Raw genomic sequence first — 12,584 nt, forward strand, 5'->3', positions numbered from 1 at the left:
GACCGGACGTACAATCCTCCGCGGTCCGACCCTTTTTTCGATTGTGAAGTTTGGCTAAATTTGGGTCGCGAACTACATGGTGCTTCATGCCGATTAAGCTTTCGATAAGTCGATAGATTCAAACTAGCGATAGTGCAGTGTCTTTCGTGGACTCCGGCGTAAGGGTGGCGGAAAAAAAGCATCTTGTAAAAGCCAGAACTGGCGTGACCTGGGAAATGGGAACACATCCACCAGCCCTTTTTTGGAGATCACAAGACGCCACGGCAATTTCCCCTTGCCACGGCATCTGCACCCTAATTGCCGCTCTCCGCCCCGCATTCACCCACCCGACTACACGTCCTCTAAAGGTTCCTAACTGTATCCGATAGTGATAGGCAAAGGGGCCACCACTCCATAAAAACGACACCCTAGCTTGCGGGGGCCTTTCTTCCTGCCAGGCAAAGCTGAAACGGCAGGATAGCGACGGAGCGGCAGTGACGGTCAGTGGTGTGCTGTCGTACTGCTGTCGTATTGGCGGCTGCCACCACGGCAATCGTCTACTCTTATTCCATCCATGGCAAGGTAGCAATCTTAAGTAGGGCACGTCCCTCCTGATGCTCTACTGTTTACATGTTAAGGGTTCCAATGCCCCCGGCTCCCGCTCTAACGGACGTCGACATACATACACTTACATACCTCACATACATGCATACATACATACATATGGCCCAGGAGCCACCCACTCGGTAACACTCTTAAACACGATGTCTGCCGCTGGATACTTTGCAAGTCCGGTATCTGTCTGTCTCGAAATTCCAGTAATTATCCAGCGACGGATCATTTGGTTTGCCGCTGATCGCTGATCCGCTTCTTCTCCGTCGCGATAACGGACTGGAAAGCTTCACTCGCCCAGTAAGTCCCTCGCCGAATCTCCCCGCTATCGATGATCTGCGGCAGAGATCAATTTCATAACGGAACACATTGGAGATGAAAAAGGAACATAATTTAAATGACGGATTAAATAGACAATCGAAAAAGGATCATGCCTGCAGAAGGACTGTTACAAGTTTTGCTGTGCTTGAAAGTAGTAGTAGGTGTTACAGCGAGCCCCAGACAGCAAGGGATTATCCCAGGGAAAAGGGACGCCCAGAGTGTGCGCCCTGCCTAACCCAACTTTGACTCAGCCAAATGGCTGCGTACATCCATAAGCATATCGGATAAGCCTCCACCCCATGTACCTGGGCGTCTTTGCTGCCCGAGTGCTCATTGTTGGGCTGCCCCTTCGCCAGGGCGTTGATCTCATACGCCACATTGTGCCTACGATAGCGTAACGGGAAGAATATTAAAAGCTTCAGTTGCAGCACCCGTAGCGTCAGCAGCACCAGCAGACGGCAAGCACCACCAATAGGAAACGGATGGAAAGCGATTGGGAGAATGGCCACGATGCCACGCAACATTCGTGGCGCAGAGGACACACACACGCACACAAAACAAAACATACACAACACATACACACACAGAGGCCAAGTAAGTGCGTGATACACGGCGGCCTGTGCGGCCCGGCAAATGTAGCCATCCCATGCACAGTACTGAACTTGCGCATCTACTGACCCGTACAGCGTGTTGGGTTCCGAGGTTCACGCACCGACCCTCCTTTTCGGGATCCAACTATAACACCATCCAATCAGTACTGGACACTGCACCTTGCGCCGAACGTCCATATGGAAGGCTCCCACCACCGTAAGGCAGCAGCTAGGGTTAACCAACCACCGAGCCACTTCAGTTATTTGGCTTCTCACCCATCCACGACCTCCCCAAATATGGTGTAGTGCCCGTCCAGGTGGTGCGCTGGGGCCATGATAATGGAGAAGTGCGCCCCGTTGGTATTGGGCCCTATGTTGGCCATAGATAACAGACCCTGGGAGGCGGTGTGGGGCGATGTGAAGGAGGGGGCAGGGCGGCACCCGGCCACGGGGTTACAGCCAGGGGGGCCCCTTAACCAGACAATTAGGACACAGACAGACAGACAGACGGACGGACGCAGCCCTGCCCTTCGCAGTGCGGTTTGAATGAAACCCAATACGGCATGGGTGCAGGAAGGGAAGTCGGCATGCACCAACCCCGCATGCGTACTGCATTGCATTGTATCTAATCGGCTAGGGAAAGGCCAAAGCGCAGCTCCCCTCATTGTACCCATACCTCTCCACACGACCCAAACTACCTGCCTACCTACCTAGCTACCTACCTATCCTCTCTTCACTCACCATGTGTGTATGGTTGATGGCCAAACCCCCCGCGTCATCTTGGAAGTACCCCCCCAGTGGCGAGTCGGTGTTCACTCCCGTCTGGTCGATGAACGAGTCTATGATCCGGTAAAAGTAGGCGCCCTGGCAGACATGCAGCCGCGGCGGGGGAATGGACAGGGGAGAGGTACATACATACATACGTGAAAACTATCATTCGAAACAGGCATGCAGACGCATTCTGCGACACATGCCAGCCAGGCAGGTAACCCGCATGCTCGGATTTCAGGATAGCTATGTAATGTCGTACCTTGAATTGGTACGGCAGGCCGGCTCCTTCGTGCCCGGGGGGTGCCACGCCAGCCTCTCCTGCACCAGCGTGAGTATGGGGGCCCAGAGGGGGTGACGCCGAGGAAACGGACCATGTAAACAACACACACCGCCCTGCCACAGGCCTCCAGCAGCGACCCCCACATTGTCACTACCTCGGCATTACGCACACGCATACACGGTACGCTCATAGGTAACGTCTATCTGAAGTATCATGACAACTCTGTATGATGACCGTATCACAACAAGGGTGCATTCCTAAGCGGAAGGGAACGGGGAGCTAGATTGGAGGGGCCGCGCTATGCATGCGCACATATCCAAACAAGCTGGTGAGGGATCAAACAGAAGGGCATTGTGCACGCACAAATAGACCCCGGGGTAACCCCGAAATTCTGTTGATCCCCTATACCTACATATTCAACCATCCCCTTCTCGCAAGGGGGCTTCCCATTGTGGTCCACTTGTGGCCCCGACGTCATCAATACCCCTACCCCACAACGGCGCCCAACCTCAGCATTTATTCGCTACCTGAGTTTTCGCACTTACTCATCCCGGCCCTCCAGCCCCACCCCATGCAGGAGAACCAGTACACCCTTACTTCCCCCCAAGTCATCGCCCACCCATCCGTCCAGAAGCAGCTACCAACCCCCCATTACTACCACCACCACCACCACCACCACCACCAACAACAACAACAACAACCTTTTCCCCCTTCCATCCCCACGCGCGCACCCACCCACCCGTGCACAGCAGCCGGAAGTTCTCCGCAGCCCTGGGGGCGTCCTTCACGAACAGAACCATCTCGATACGACCCGCGTACACTCCCTTGATGGCCACCTGCGGGGCAAGATAAGAGACACCGTCCACAATTAGTGCGGGCTGGGAAAGGGAATTACCTACCTATCGGGTTTTTCAATATTAAGTCAAGTTACTACACCATGTTCCAAAAATCAAAAAAATGTTAAACTTAACCAACCCAAAAAATTAAGTTGTTTAAAAACGAATCTTACATCCAGGTACACCATTGGTAGGGACTGATCTTCAGACAATTTGCGCAACCGTGTCAACTCCGCCATGGAGTGGCCCCTGCACAGGGTGGTTCAGAGGGGCGGGATAGGGAAGCGGGTAGAGGGGCAGGAGGGAGGACGGGAAGAAGTATCTTAAGAGTCAAATTGCCGACAATGGGACGGGAAAGACCGCGTTGGGACAGGGATATGATACTCTGCCCAGAATGCACAGCACAAGCGTGGGACGTGCGCTGCACGTAATTATGCCCCCCTCACCCCGTCCTCATACCCGTATCTCCTCCCCCTTGCGACCCCTCTTCCCTCCTTCCCTCCTCCACGTCGTCCCCCTTCCCCCTTCCCCCTCTCCCTCACCTCCTCCACTCCACCCTCCTTTTCTCCGCCTCAATGATCGCCCTGAACTCCGGGGTGCTCACCACACTGCCGGGCCGGATCTGACCCGCCGCCACAATCTGTGCCAACTTGCTTTGGAGCAGCTCGCTGTTGGGCTGACCCTTGGCAAGAGTATTAATGGCCTCGGCGTGCTTGGGGAGACGGGTAGGGAGGAGGATAAGGAGGGCGGTAGGGGGAAGCGTAACGGGTGAAAGGGGGGAGTGCGGAGAGGGGACGGGGGGGAGGGAAAACGACAAGAACAGTGACCGTAAGAGCGCGTGAACAATGTTGGCAACGACAGGAAAAGTGTCGGGTAACACGGCCGGTACCGAAGGTCTTTACGGCCCAACCACGTCGTCCTAATCACTTTACCATCCTTTATCCAACAAACCATTCACGCCATTCATTTACTCATCTAACCCTCATCACCACCACCATCATTATCAGTGTACAGCGCTGCTGCTGCTGCTGTTGCCGCACTCGCCTCTCCTCAAGCCGCGGCCGCACCTCAATGCCCGAGACGATCTCCCCAAATATGGTGTAGCTGCCGTCCAGGTGGTGCGCTGGGCCCATCACCATCGAGAAATGGCCGCCATTAGTGTTGGGACCGCCATTCGCCATGGACAGCAGACCCTGGAGGAGGCGGGAGGCACCGACGACAGGATGTAGACCGGCGCGGCACCGAGTGCTTCAGGCAGCCAACCAGCCAAGAGCCAGCCAACCAGCCAGCCAGGAGCCAACCAAAAGCAGCTAAGAGCCAACCAAAAGCCAGCTAAGAGCCAACCAAAAGCAGCTAAGAGCCAACCAAAAGCCAGCTAAGAGCCAACCAAAAGCCAGCTAAGAGGCAGCCTGCCTGGCTATCAAAGCCCCAACTGAAGACGACCCATTGACATGAGGAGAAACGTGACCAGGAAGATGAGGAAAAACACCACTCTCCCGTTGGACTACGACACGCCATGGTGTGTTCCCCCACACGTCCACCCCCCACCCGCTCACCCACTCGTGGCGCCACCAACGCCCAACCTAGCCCGGTGTGGCTGTATGGCGACCACTTGCGATGTGCTAATATATTAAAATATGAAACGAACAAGATCAACATCATTCAAAACAGCCATAAACTCTTTAGTATACATTACATATGTGGATGCTTGGTGCATGTTCCTTATTGCTGGGGTCAGACCGTGATCGGCGAGTGGCCTATTTAGGAGACACAGGGGTTCCTGGGGAGAGCAGGAACCTACCTTGTGTTTTAATGATCTTCAAAGCCGCGATGCGGGAAATGCGTCCCGATGGCGGTACACAGATTATGTGTATGTGTGCAACTGTGAATGAACTGAGGACCATGAGGAGGTTCTGGAGATGCCCGTCACACATGAGCAATCTAACCCAAGCAAGTTGTCTAACCCTGCCAGTTGGAAGGATACCCTACCTTGTGTGTGTGTTTTAGCTTGAGACCCCCCGGGTCGTCGTGGAAATTCCCCCCAAAGATGCCGTCCGCCTGCGCGCCCGTCTGGTCGATGAAGCGGTCTGTGAGGGGACGACGCACACACAAGGGGGGCTCTTAATCCTAGGTGGCGCTGGCGGTGTGGGCGGTGTGGGAGGAGAGTAGACTAGGGAAGGAGGATGAGGAGGGAAAGGGAGGGGGAAAGGGTGTGCGCCCAAGCAGGATGGGATAGGATGCACCAGGAAGATTTCAGAACACGGGAGGAAGGGCGGAGTAGCGCTGTGGGCTTCTGCATGCGCTGTACGGTGACACGGTGCCAGCAGAGGCGGTCCCGTGTCCCGACGTGCCCCGACATGTTTTGGTCTATCGGGCGGAGGGTGAAGGCCATGGTGCCGCGAGCCGCTCCTTAACCCTAAAGTCCTATCATGGCCACGGTCGTCCGCCGACCGATGCTTACTTACAAATCGTTCCGGATTTCCCCAACCACCTCACGCCAAACCCTAACCCCCCCCATTAGGCAAAACCCTACGAAGAGCTCACCGATAATCCGGTAAAAGTAGCTGCCCTGCAGCCGGCAAACACCGCGGGATGGGTTAGAGCGACGGGTTTGAGGGTGCCCAGATGCAAGCGAGGATTGCGTCTTGTAGGAAGTGATTTCACTCGCTGTTCACTTGCTCCCTAACAACACCATCAATTATCCAAAACGGCAGATATAGGTGGTAAGCAGGCTGCAATAATGCAGAGGCCAGTTATCTTACTGTGCCATACCTCGCCATCTGATTGGTCGCCTCTGCACATAGCCACCTCCAGGTACGGTGTACGGCCCTCTTGACAATGACAACCCACAGCCTTGCCCTGCTGAACACTCCCTGATTTGTACACTCAACCACGGCTAGCATTTCAATTCGCAGCGAAACCTCACCCACTCCCGTGGCCGCCCCTCCTAACCGCCGCCATCAGCAGCCGTGTCCCATATCCAGCACGCCTACTTCAAACCTTCAATACTCACCGCGAAATGGTACTTATTCAAACCGGAAGTTGGCCCAAGCTCACCTGGCAACAATTAAGGAACACACATAGTAATGATCGATATTGGGTTTAACTATGTAAAGTCAAATGCCAAGTGTTTTAAGGAAAGCGTACACACGGCATACCCCAGAGAGGGGGAGTCCTAAGGATGAATGGAGGATGTTGCGCCAAACGGAAGAATGTGCCTGAATCTGCCATGGGGCTCACGACTCAGCGAAAGGCCAAGCAGGGCTGTTGATGTGGCACAACGCGTGTGGTGTGAACACACACACCTACACACACAACCACACATTCCAACTGTAAAGAACGGAGAGAGAGAGGGAGAGAGCACGTCCTGCGCGCGGTCGCCTGTTGCTTGGTGGCCTCAGGCCCGCGTGGCCTCCGCCTTTGAGGGTGTTGTTGTCAACACATGCACATACAGACACGCATACAATCATCACCGCAGTCCTAGCCACCTCCTTGTGGCGACTCCGTGGGGAGAGAGGCTTCCACGGTTTTACCTCGCAGACATTGCTCCCTAGGAACACACAGGGTGTCTCTAGCCTCCCTCCCCAACGACCAACCCACGAAAGAGAGTCCGGGCGCCTTACTGCACCTGTTCCGACGCCGCCACCTTTTGTTGGACATCCTTTTGTGAATGAACAACAACTCCTCCCCCACCCGCTCCCTCATGCACGCGCCCGTAAGAGCCGCGTATTGCAAAGTAGAGGAGGGAAAATACCCCCTCTGTTCTCTCTCCCTTTTCAACGCCGGCAGTTCATTCCTGGTTTCCTTGCACATGATTTCCCCCCTTTCCATCCCCACGCACGCACGCACCCACCCGTGCACAGCAGCCGGAAGTTCTCCGCAGCCCTGGGGGCGTCCTTCACGAACAGAACCATCTCGATACGACCCAACCGAGTACCGTTGAGCGACACGTCCATCCACACCTGCACAGGGAAAACCGCCAGCACAACCGTGGGGCACCACATCGGACAGCCATGTAACATGATACGCATGGCCAGCGGACGTAAAGGCGCTGCAACTAATGGCGCGCGCTGAGATGCCGCCTAAGCGAACGTCCAAGATTCGTCCCACGGCTTTGCAACGTCAGCCACGTTTGTTACCAATCATGAGCATTGCTTACAGACATACACACATACACGCACACGCATGCTGGTAGCAGCGGTCGTGGTTCCCAGCGATGTCGTGGGGCGCCAAGCGGTCCGGGGGAGTGCCGTACTGCTACGAGGAGAGTCCCCCTCCATACCAACAATGTCCAGAACAGCTTCAGTCCCCAACGACCGAAACACGCAATGCACCCAAACCCTCCTCGGCGCCCAAACCCAAAACCAGACCGCTCGACACATGCGTACCAACGGGAGCTCCGGGTCATTTTTCAGCTTCGCCAGCCGCTCAGCCTCCGCCTGTGAACATGCTCAAGTTGAAAAGTGTGAAGCAATAGCACGAGACCATACATGGTCGAAACAGGCAAGCAGCTAAGTGCCGTGTTCAATGGCACTCAAGCTGTGTCGGAGTTAAATGTGCAAATGTCAACCAGTCAACACACTGCAAGGTGCATGTGGAGTCCGAATTTACGGGCGAGGTACGGCACGGCAGCAAAGCAGGAATGGAAAAACCGGGGGGCTGGAGAGCTCTTCTTCACCCCAAGGCCCTCGTACCAACCCGCAAGTCGCACGCGAAGGGAAAAATGCCCTATCGTACATTGACAAAGCTATGTTTATTTATCCGTTCATATCTTCATCGCCCTCACTGGATCAACTTCCCCAGCCAGCAGGGCACCTAACAATGAAGATTTGGCACGTTTCCGTTCCCCTGTCCTGCACGGGGGCCTCTCATGTGTCATGTCCCAGTTGTACGGCAGTGACCTGTACGATTGCACAATCTAACCCACAGCCCCGATTCACCCCTGCACCTGGAGGTCCGCCTCGCGCTGCTTCAGGTATTCCGCATACTCCGCGTCGCTGTACAGCGACCCCGCGGTCCAAGTAATGCCTGAATGTCCCTCCCCATAATTTGACATGATGTACGACAACGTATTGTGTTTCAGCCAGCACTCGCCCTGCGGCCGGAAACCCAAATGGGCAAAGCACCAATGGTGCACGGCTGTTTAATATCCATCGATTCAGAAACGACGGATATACCAGAAGTGTTTTGCCAAGCATTTTTCTACTACAAACCCCACAGTTTGTTGTTTCCATGCCGAAAACTACCAGGAGGAAGTTTCCAACGGATATCGGGTCTGTTCTGCATACACAAGTAGGAAATCCAGAGACCGTTTGGAAGCTGGTGTCGTAGACTGTCGTACGTCGTACGCCGTACCTTCGGCCTGTGGGGTTGTGTACTGCCACAACCCTCCTCCCGACCACAATACACCCAGATGTTGCATCCAGGAGTGGAGGTGCAAGATTCGCAGCACTCCCAGGCGCTCGCCTGTCAGCGAGGAGATGGCGGCACAAAGACGGCGACGGGACGTGCACGCCTAACGTGAACGCGCGTGTGTGTGTGTGTGTGTGATGTGTGTTTTTGATCATACAAAGGTCAGCGGCGCGCGCGCGCGCAAAAACGTGAAGCTTATTGGTGAGGGGGGTGATGGTGGCCCAGCAATCGCGGCTCAAGATGGGCGAAGGGGATGCGACGGGGAGGTTGATAGGTAGGGGTGCTTGTGCGCGCGCGCGCGTGTGTGTGTGTGTGTGTGTGTGTGCGCGGGTAGGTGTGCACGACCCCAAGAGCACGTGTGCGATCTTCCGGCCATAACTGGGTCAGAAGGAGGACATGTCAAGAAACCTCTAAAGATCCAAAGGCCTCTTAAGGCCCTGATGGGATGTGGCGCAATGTGAGGATGAAGATGTCGGGTTACGCAGACGGAGGACTGGGGTGGGATGGCGTCTCGTGCCCTCGTCTCCCTCCGTGCTACGTTTCCCCAGCTCCAGTATCCGACCTTAATGTTCTTGTCGCCCCATATTAGCACGTCCCCATGGTATTCATTGTGTTCGTCCACATGACACTGATCAGGTCCGCTTCCAGCCGTGCTTGTGCTGCTGCTGCCGGTGGTTGTGCTAGCGACAGTGTTTTTCGGCAAGTTGTCCGCCGCGTCCGTTGTTGGCTTAGGATCATAGGTGGCGATATCTTCTCCCTCTTCAAGTCGCCGCGGGTGCAGATATATCTCAGTATGGTGCACTGCCGGGGCATCCGAATTGGAAATGGTCAACATGACAATCACGATACATGTTGATGTCGCGACTAGCCAAACACGTACCCGCGTGTAATGACCACATCATCACGATGACTGCCAAGACCAGGCCGACTAACAGAACAAGCGTGTAGATCGGCAAGCCAGCCGAGACCTTGCGGGATGCATATCGAGTAGCTGATCGCATATTTACTAATCGGTTCTACGCATCACCAACTATTCAAGAAAGCGCAAAGATACCAATGAACATATGTCCCACATGGCACCTAACACTGTTAGGATAACTGTCGCAGCCGTGTTGTAGCTTTCGCGTTGATTGCGGAACGATTGGGTTCAGGTCTTCAAGCCACAGGTTTCAAACTCGCACACAACCAGTGCAAAATTTGTTGTTGCGATGACTAGCTAGCCGTCCAGACTAAAAATATATTACGTTCAAGCACAGTGAATAAGGGTAAATGCCGAAAGTTATACAAAGCGCCTCCGGCGGACTTGCGTTGGCTCGAATCTCGAAGCGGTTGTCACAGAACATCGGTTAGGTTGGTTGATGGCCAGGCTGTGAGATGAGCAGACGGCCAGAGCGGACTCTGGAGCGCCGGGGATCCGCAAGTATGACATTATGCTGTACTACGTGAAATTCGTTTGCAACTGTGCGATGCGGGTGTTTGGGACCTTGCGGGTAGATATCTACGTAATGCTCTGGGAACGAGGACCAATTGCTCCAATCAACACCTCATATCATACCGCTACTAGCTTATTGCGCTGGCTTTTGCAATCAAGATCCGACGCTCAGGTGCACGAATGCATTAAAAGGGCCAGCCTGGGCTGGTGTTCGGAGTTCCAATACGCTCCAACAAGAAGGAGTGAATTCAGGAAGGAGTGAATTTTACTTTTGCATAAATGCGGGCGACGGGGATTCACGATATTGCTGGACTTGGCTATGCATACAGCCATATTCATATGAATACGCCCGGAATTATGCCCAGATACCATCCCCGACAGCGCAGTAACATATCTTATTTAATTGCTAGCTGGGTGTAAAGCTTCTGCATTACTATGTAAAACCTACGGACATATTTTTGTAATATGAACTTTGTAAAAATTAAAGCAAAACTGTCCAATGTCTTTCTGTACGGCAACCCTCTTGAGCTGGCGCCCGGTACTTCTTAGCGCACTTTCCTAACGCGCGATCCTTTACGCGACGACTGTTTCCAAAATGGCAGGGACATCGGAGTTACCCTTAGAAGGTGGGCAGGCCCGCGTGTATGAGGACAGGCCCGCCGGCGGCTGGCAGGGACTGACTAACTTCCGCGCACCTCTGCTCTGTGCGCAGTATCGTCCGACACAGAGGACGATGACCAGGTCCTCGACAGAGGTAAGAGCTACGCAGTCGCTAGTATCGGCGCCGTTCAGCATAGAGTAGGGTCAACAAGCTGAGCAATTTGTATCGGAGCACTGTGGACCCATGGGACGCATTGTTGCCTGTTCGCCTTGTTTGCCAACTATTTTCACATACGCACCCTTGTCATGCATTAACTCTATCCCTGTCCAGAGCCCGGGACTGTCCTACGGCAAGTTGAAGTTTTGCTGCGTCCCCGCACTACACACGACGAACTTCGTCGTGCGGCAGACTTGGTGCTCGGGCGAGTTGCGGACCATCGGGGAGCAAGGAGTGACAGGTGTGTATCGGCGGTGGTGACAAACGAGTGGCCCAAGAGGGGGTGCAACCGTGCTAGCGTTTCTTTGTTACAATGTGCCCTATTCCCTCGTTGAATCCCTGCCACCTCTCCCCTCCCCACACAGTCTACCCCGTCCACCTCCGAGTGCTACTGTGAGCATGGAGCCTCCCCAGCTTACGGGCGCGCTGGGCAACGAGAGTGGCGCGATTCTGACTCTCCTTCTGCGTGCTGGAGGTGCCACCCTGGCGACCGAGGACTTCTGGTGTCGGAGGGCCCTCCATTTGCCGACTCCATTGTCGGCAATTGAAGTACTTTACGCACGCATGGTCCTCGTGTTGCTACAGGTATGGCGCGTGCTAGTGTGTCGGGAGGGGCTATATCTTGGCAAGCAACGTCCCCACCCCCGGGAAGGGGACTCCAGGGAGTGGGGGTCCGGGAGGGGGGGGGAAGGGGGGGGCTTTGTGGTGTTTTGCACCGGTGTGTATGTGTGTGTGTTTGTATTGGGACGTGCTTCATGCCTTTTGTTTCCCTCCCCTATCCTTATGTTGCCCTGCAGTGTCCGTATTGCGGGACTTCCGAGATGGTCATCAGTGGACGCATGTACGGCACGAACCAGTACAAGCCTGCCGTGCATGTCAACTGCAGTCGCCCTCACTGTGGCTGTAGGTAGGCTGCAGCCCGAATGGGTGTCATGTTGGACTACTACCAAAACCAGGGTCGCTTCCCTGTCGACAACAAGAGCATGAAGCGACGGTGCAGCAGTGCACCCCGGGTGTCGGGTTCCCGCCGGCAGCTGGCAGCATGGTGGCAGCCGGCAGTGGCGGTGGCGGTCTTGGTGGCGGCAGCGGTGGTGGTGGCAGTGGCGGTGGCGGCTTGTCCCTCCATGCTGTTAGGTTCCCGCCAGCGGCTGGCATCCCGCCGGCGGCTGGCATCACGGCAGTGGCCAGCAGTGGCGGTGGTGACAGCAGCAGTACACCAGGCAATAGAACTGGGGTCATGGAGTGGTGCCGACAGGTCCCGATCCTTTCAGTACTCCCCCCTTTCAGGACACGTGTTGACGAGCTGCATGCTGCAGTGGACATTGAACATGCCTCTGCATGTCTGTCTGTGTTACAAGCAGACTTGTGTAGGGATCTGGCAGCCATCAGCAAGATGGTTAGAGTTAGCCCCAATGAGACAGGTGGGGCAGTAGGGCCGACTGGGTCGAGGTGTATGGCTCGGCGTGGACATGTTGTGGTTGGATATTGTGAGTGGTTTGATAGGCCTGAATTTCGATGGCGGTGAAATGAACGC

At 55.0% G+C, this 12,584-nt stretch overlaps 2 protein-coding genes across 2 annotated transcripts in view; one reads left to right on the forward strand and one right to left on the reverse strand.

Annotated features, from left to right (window-relative positions):
• Positions 1-592: 592 nt before the first annotated feature.
• Positions 593-10,057, reverse strand: VOLCADRAFT_74454 (uncharacterized protein). The gene is made up of 18 exons (XM_002949975.1): positions 9,682-10,057; positions 9,364-9,602; positions 8,745-8,855; positions 8,338-8,484; positions 7,778-7,828; positions 7,243-7,351; positions 6,403-6,446; positions 5,934-5,958; positions 5,379-5,476; positions 4,457-4,582; positions 3,932-4,101; positions 3,563-3,638; positions 3,293-3,389; positions 2,533-2,591; positions 2,244-2,366; positions 1,779-1,897; positions 1,218-1,296; positions 593-927 (listed from the first exon to the last, which is right to left on the reverse strand). Exons 1-18 carry the CDS (start codon positions 9,800-9,802, stop codon positions 817-819), a joined length of 1,905 nt encoding a protein of 634 aa, XP_002950021.1. The 5' UTR covers positions 9,803-10,057; the 3' UTR covers positions 593-816.
• A 771-nt stretch (positions 10,058-10,828) lies between these two features.
• The window catches only part of VOLCADRAFT_90439 (uncharacterized protein), a gene marked incomplete at both ends in the record, with an annotated part of 4,095 nt that continues 2,339 nt past the window's right edge, over positions 10,829-12,584 (forward strand). Inside the window, 5 exons of the mRNA XM_002949870.1 lie at positions 10,829-10,859; positions 10,946-10,987; positions 11,243-11,291; positions 11,416-11,635; positions 11,848-11,957. Coding sequence (XP_002949916.1) covers positions 10,829-10,859; positions 10,946-10,987; positions 11,243-11,291; positions 11,416-11,635; positions 11,848-11,957 — 452 coding nt within the window. The remainder of the gene's footprint in view (positions 10,860-10,945; positions 10,988-11,242; positions 11,292-11,415; positions 11,636-11,847; positions 11,958-12,584) is intronic.

Source organism: Volvox carteri (assembly GCF_000143455.1).
Source record: "Volvox carteri f. nagariensis unplaced genomic scaffold VOLCAscaffold_16, whole genome shotgun sequence".
In the NCBI taxonomy this organism is placed as follows: domain Eukaryota; kingdom Viridiplantae; phylum Chlorophyta; class Chlorophyceae; order Chlamydomonadales; family Volvocaceae; genus Volvox; species Volvox carteri.

What these genes read in the sequence shown, in the direction of transcription:
- VOLCADRAFT_74454 (XM_002949975.1), bottom strand. Translation starts at nt 9,802, where the DNA reads ATGCGATCAGCTACTCGATATGCATCCCGCAAGGTCTCGGCTGGCTTG. An exon ending in CACAACCCCACAGGCCGAAG is followed by an intron (nt 8,485 to 8,744) that starts GTACGGCGTACG and finishes TTCCGGCCGCAG; the next exon opens with GGCGAGTGCTGGCTGAAACA. An exon ending in CTACTTTTACCGGATTATCG is followed by an intron (nt 5,477 to 5,933) that starts GTGAGCTCTTCG and finishes GTCCCCTCACAG; the next exon opens with ACCGCTTCATCGACCAGACG.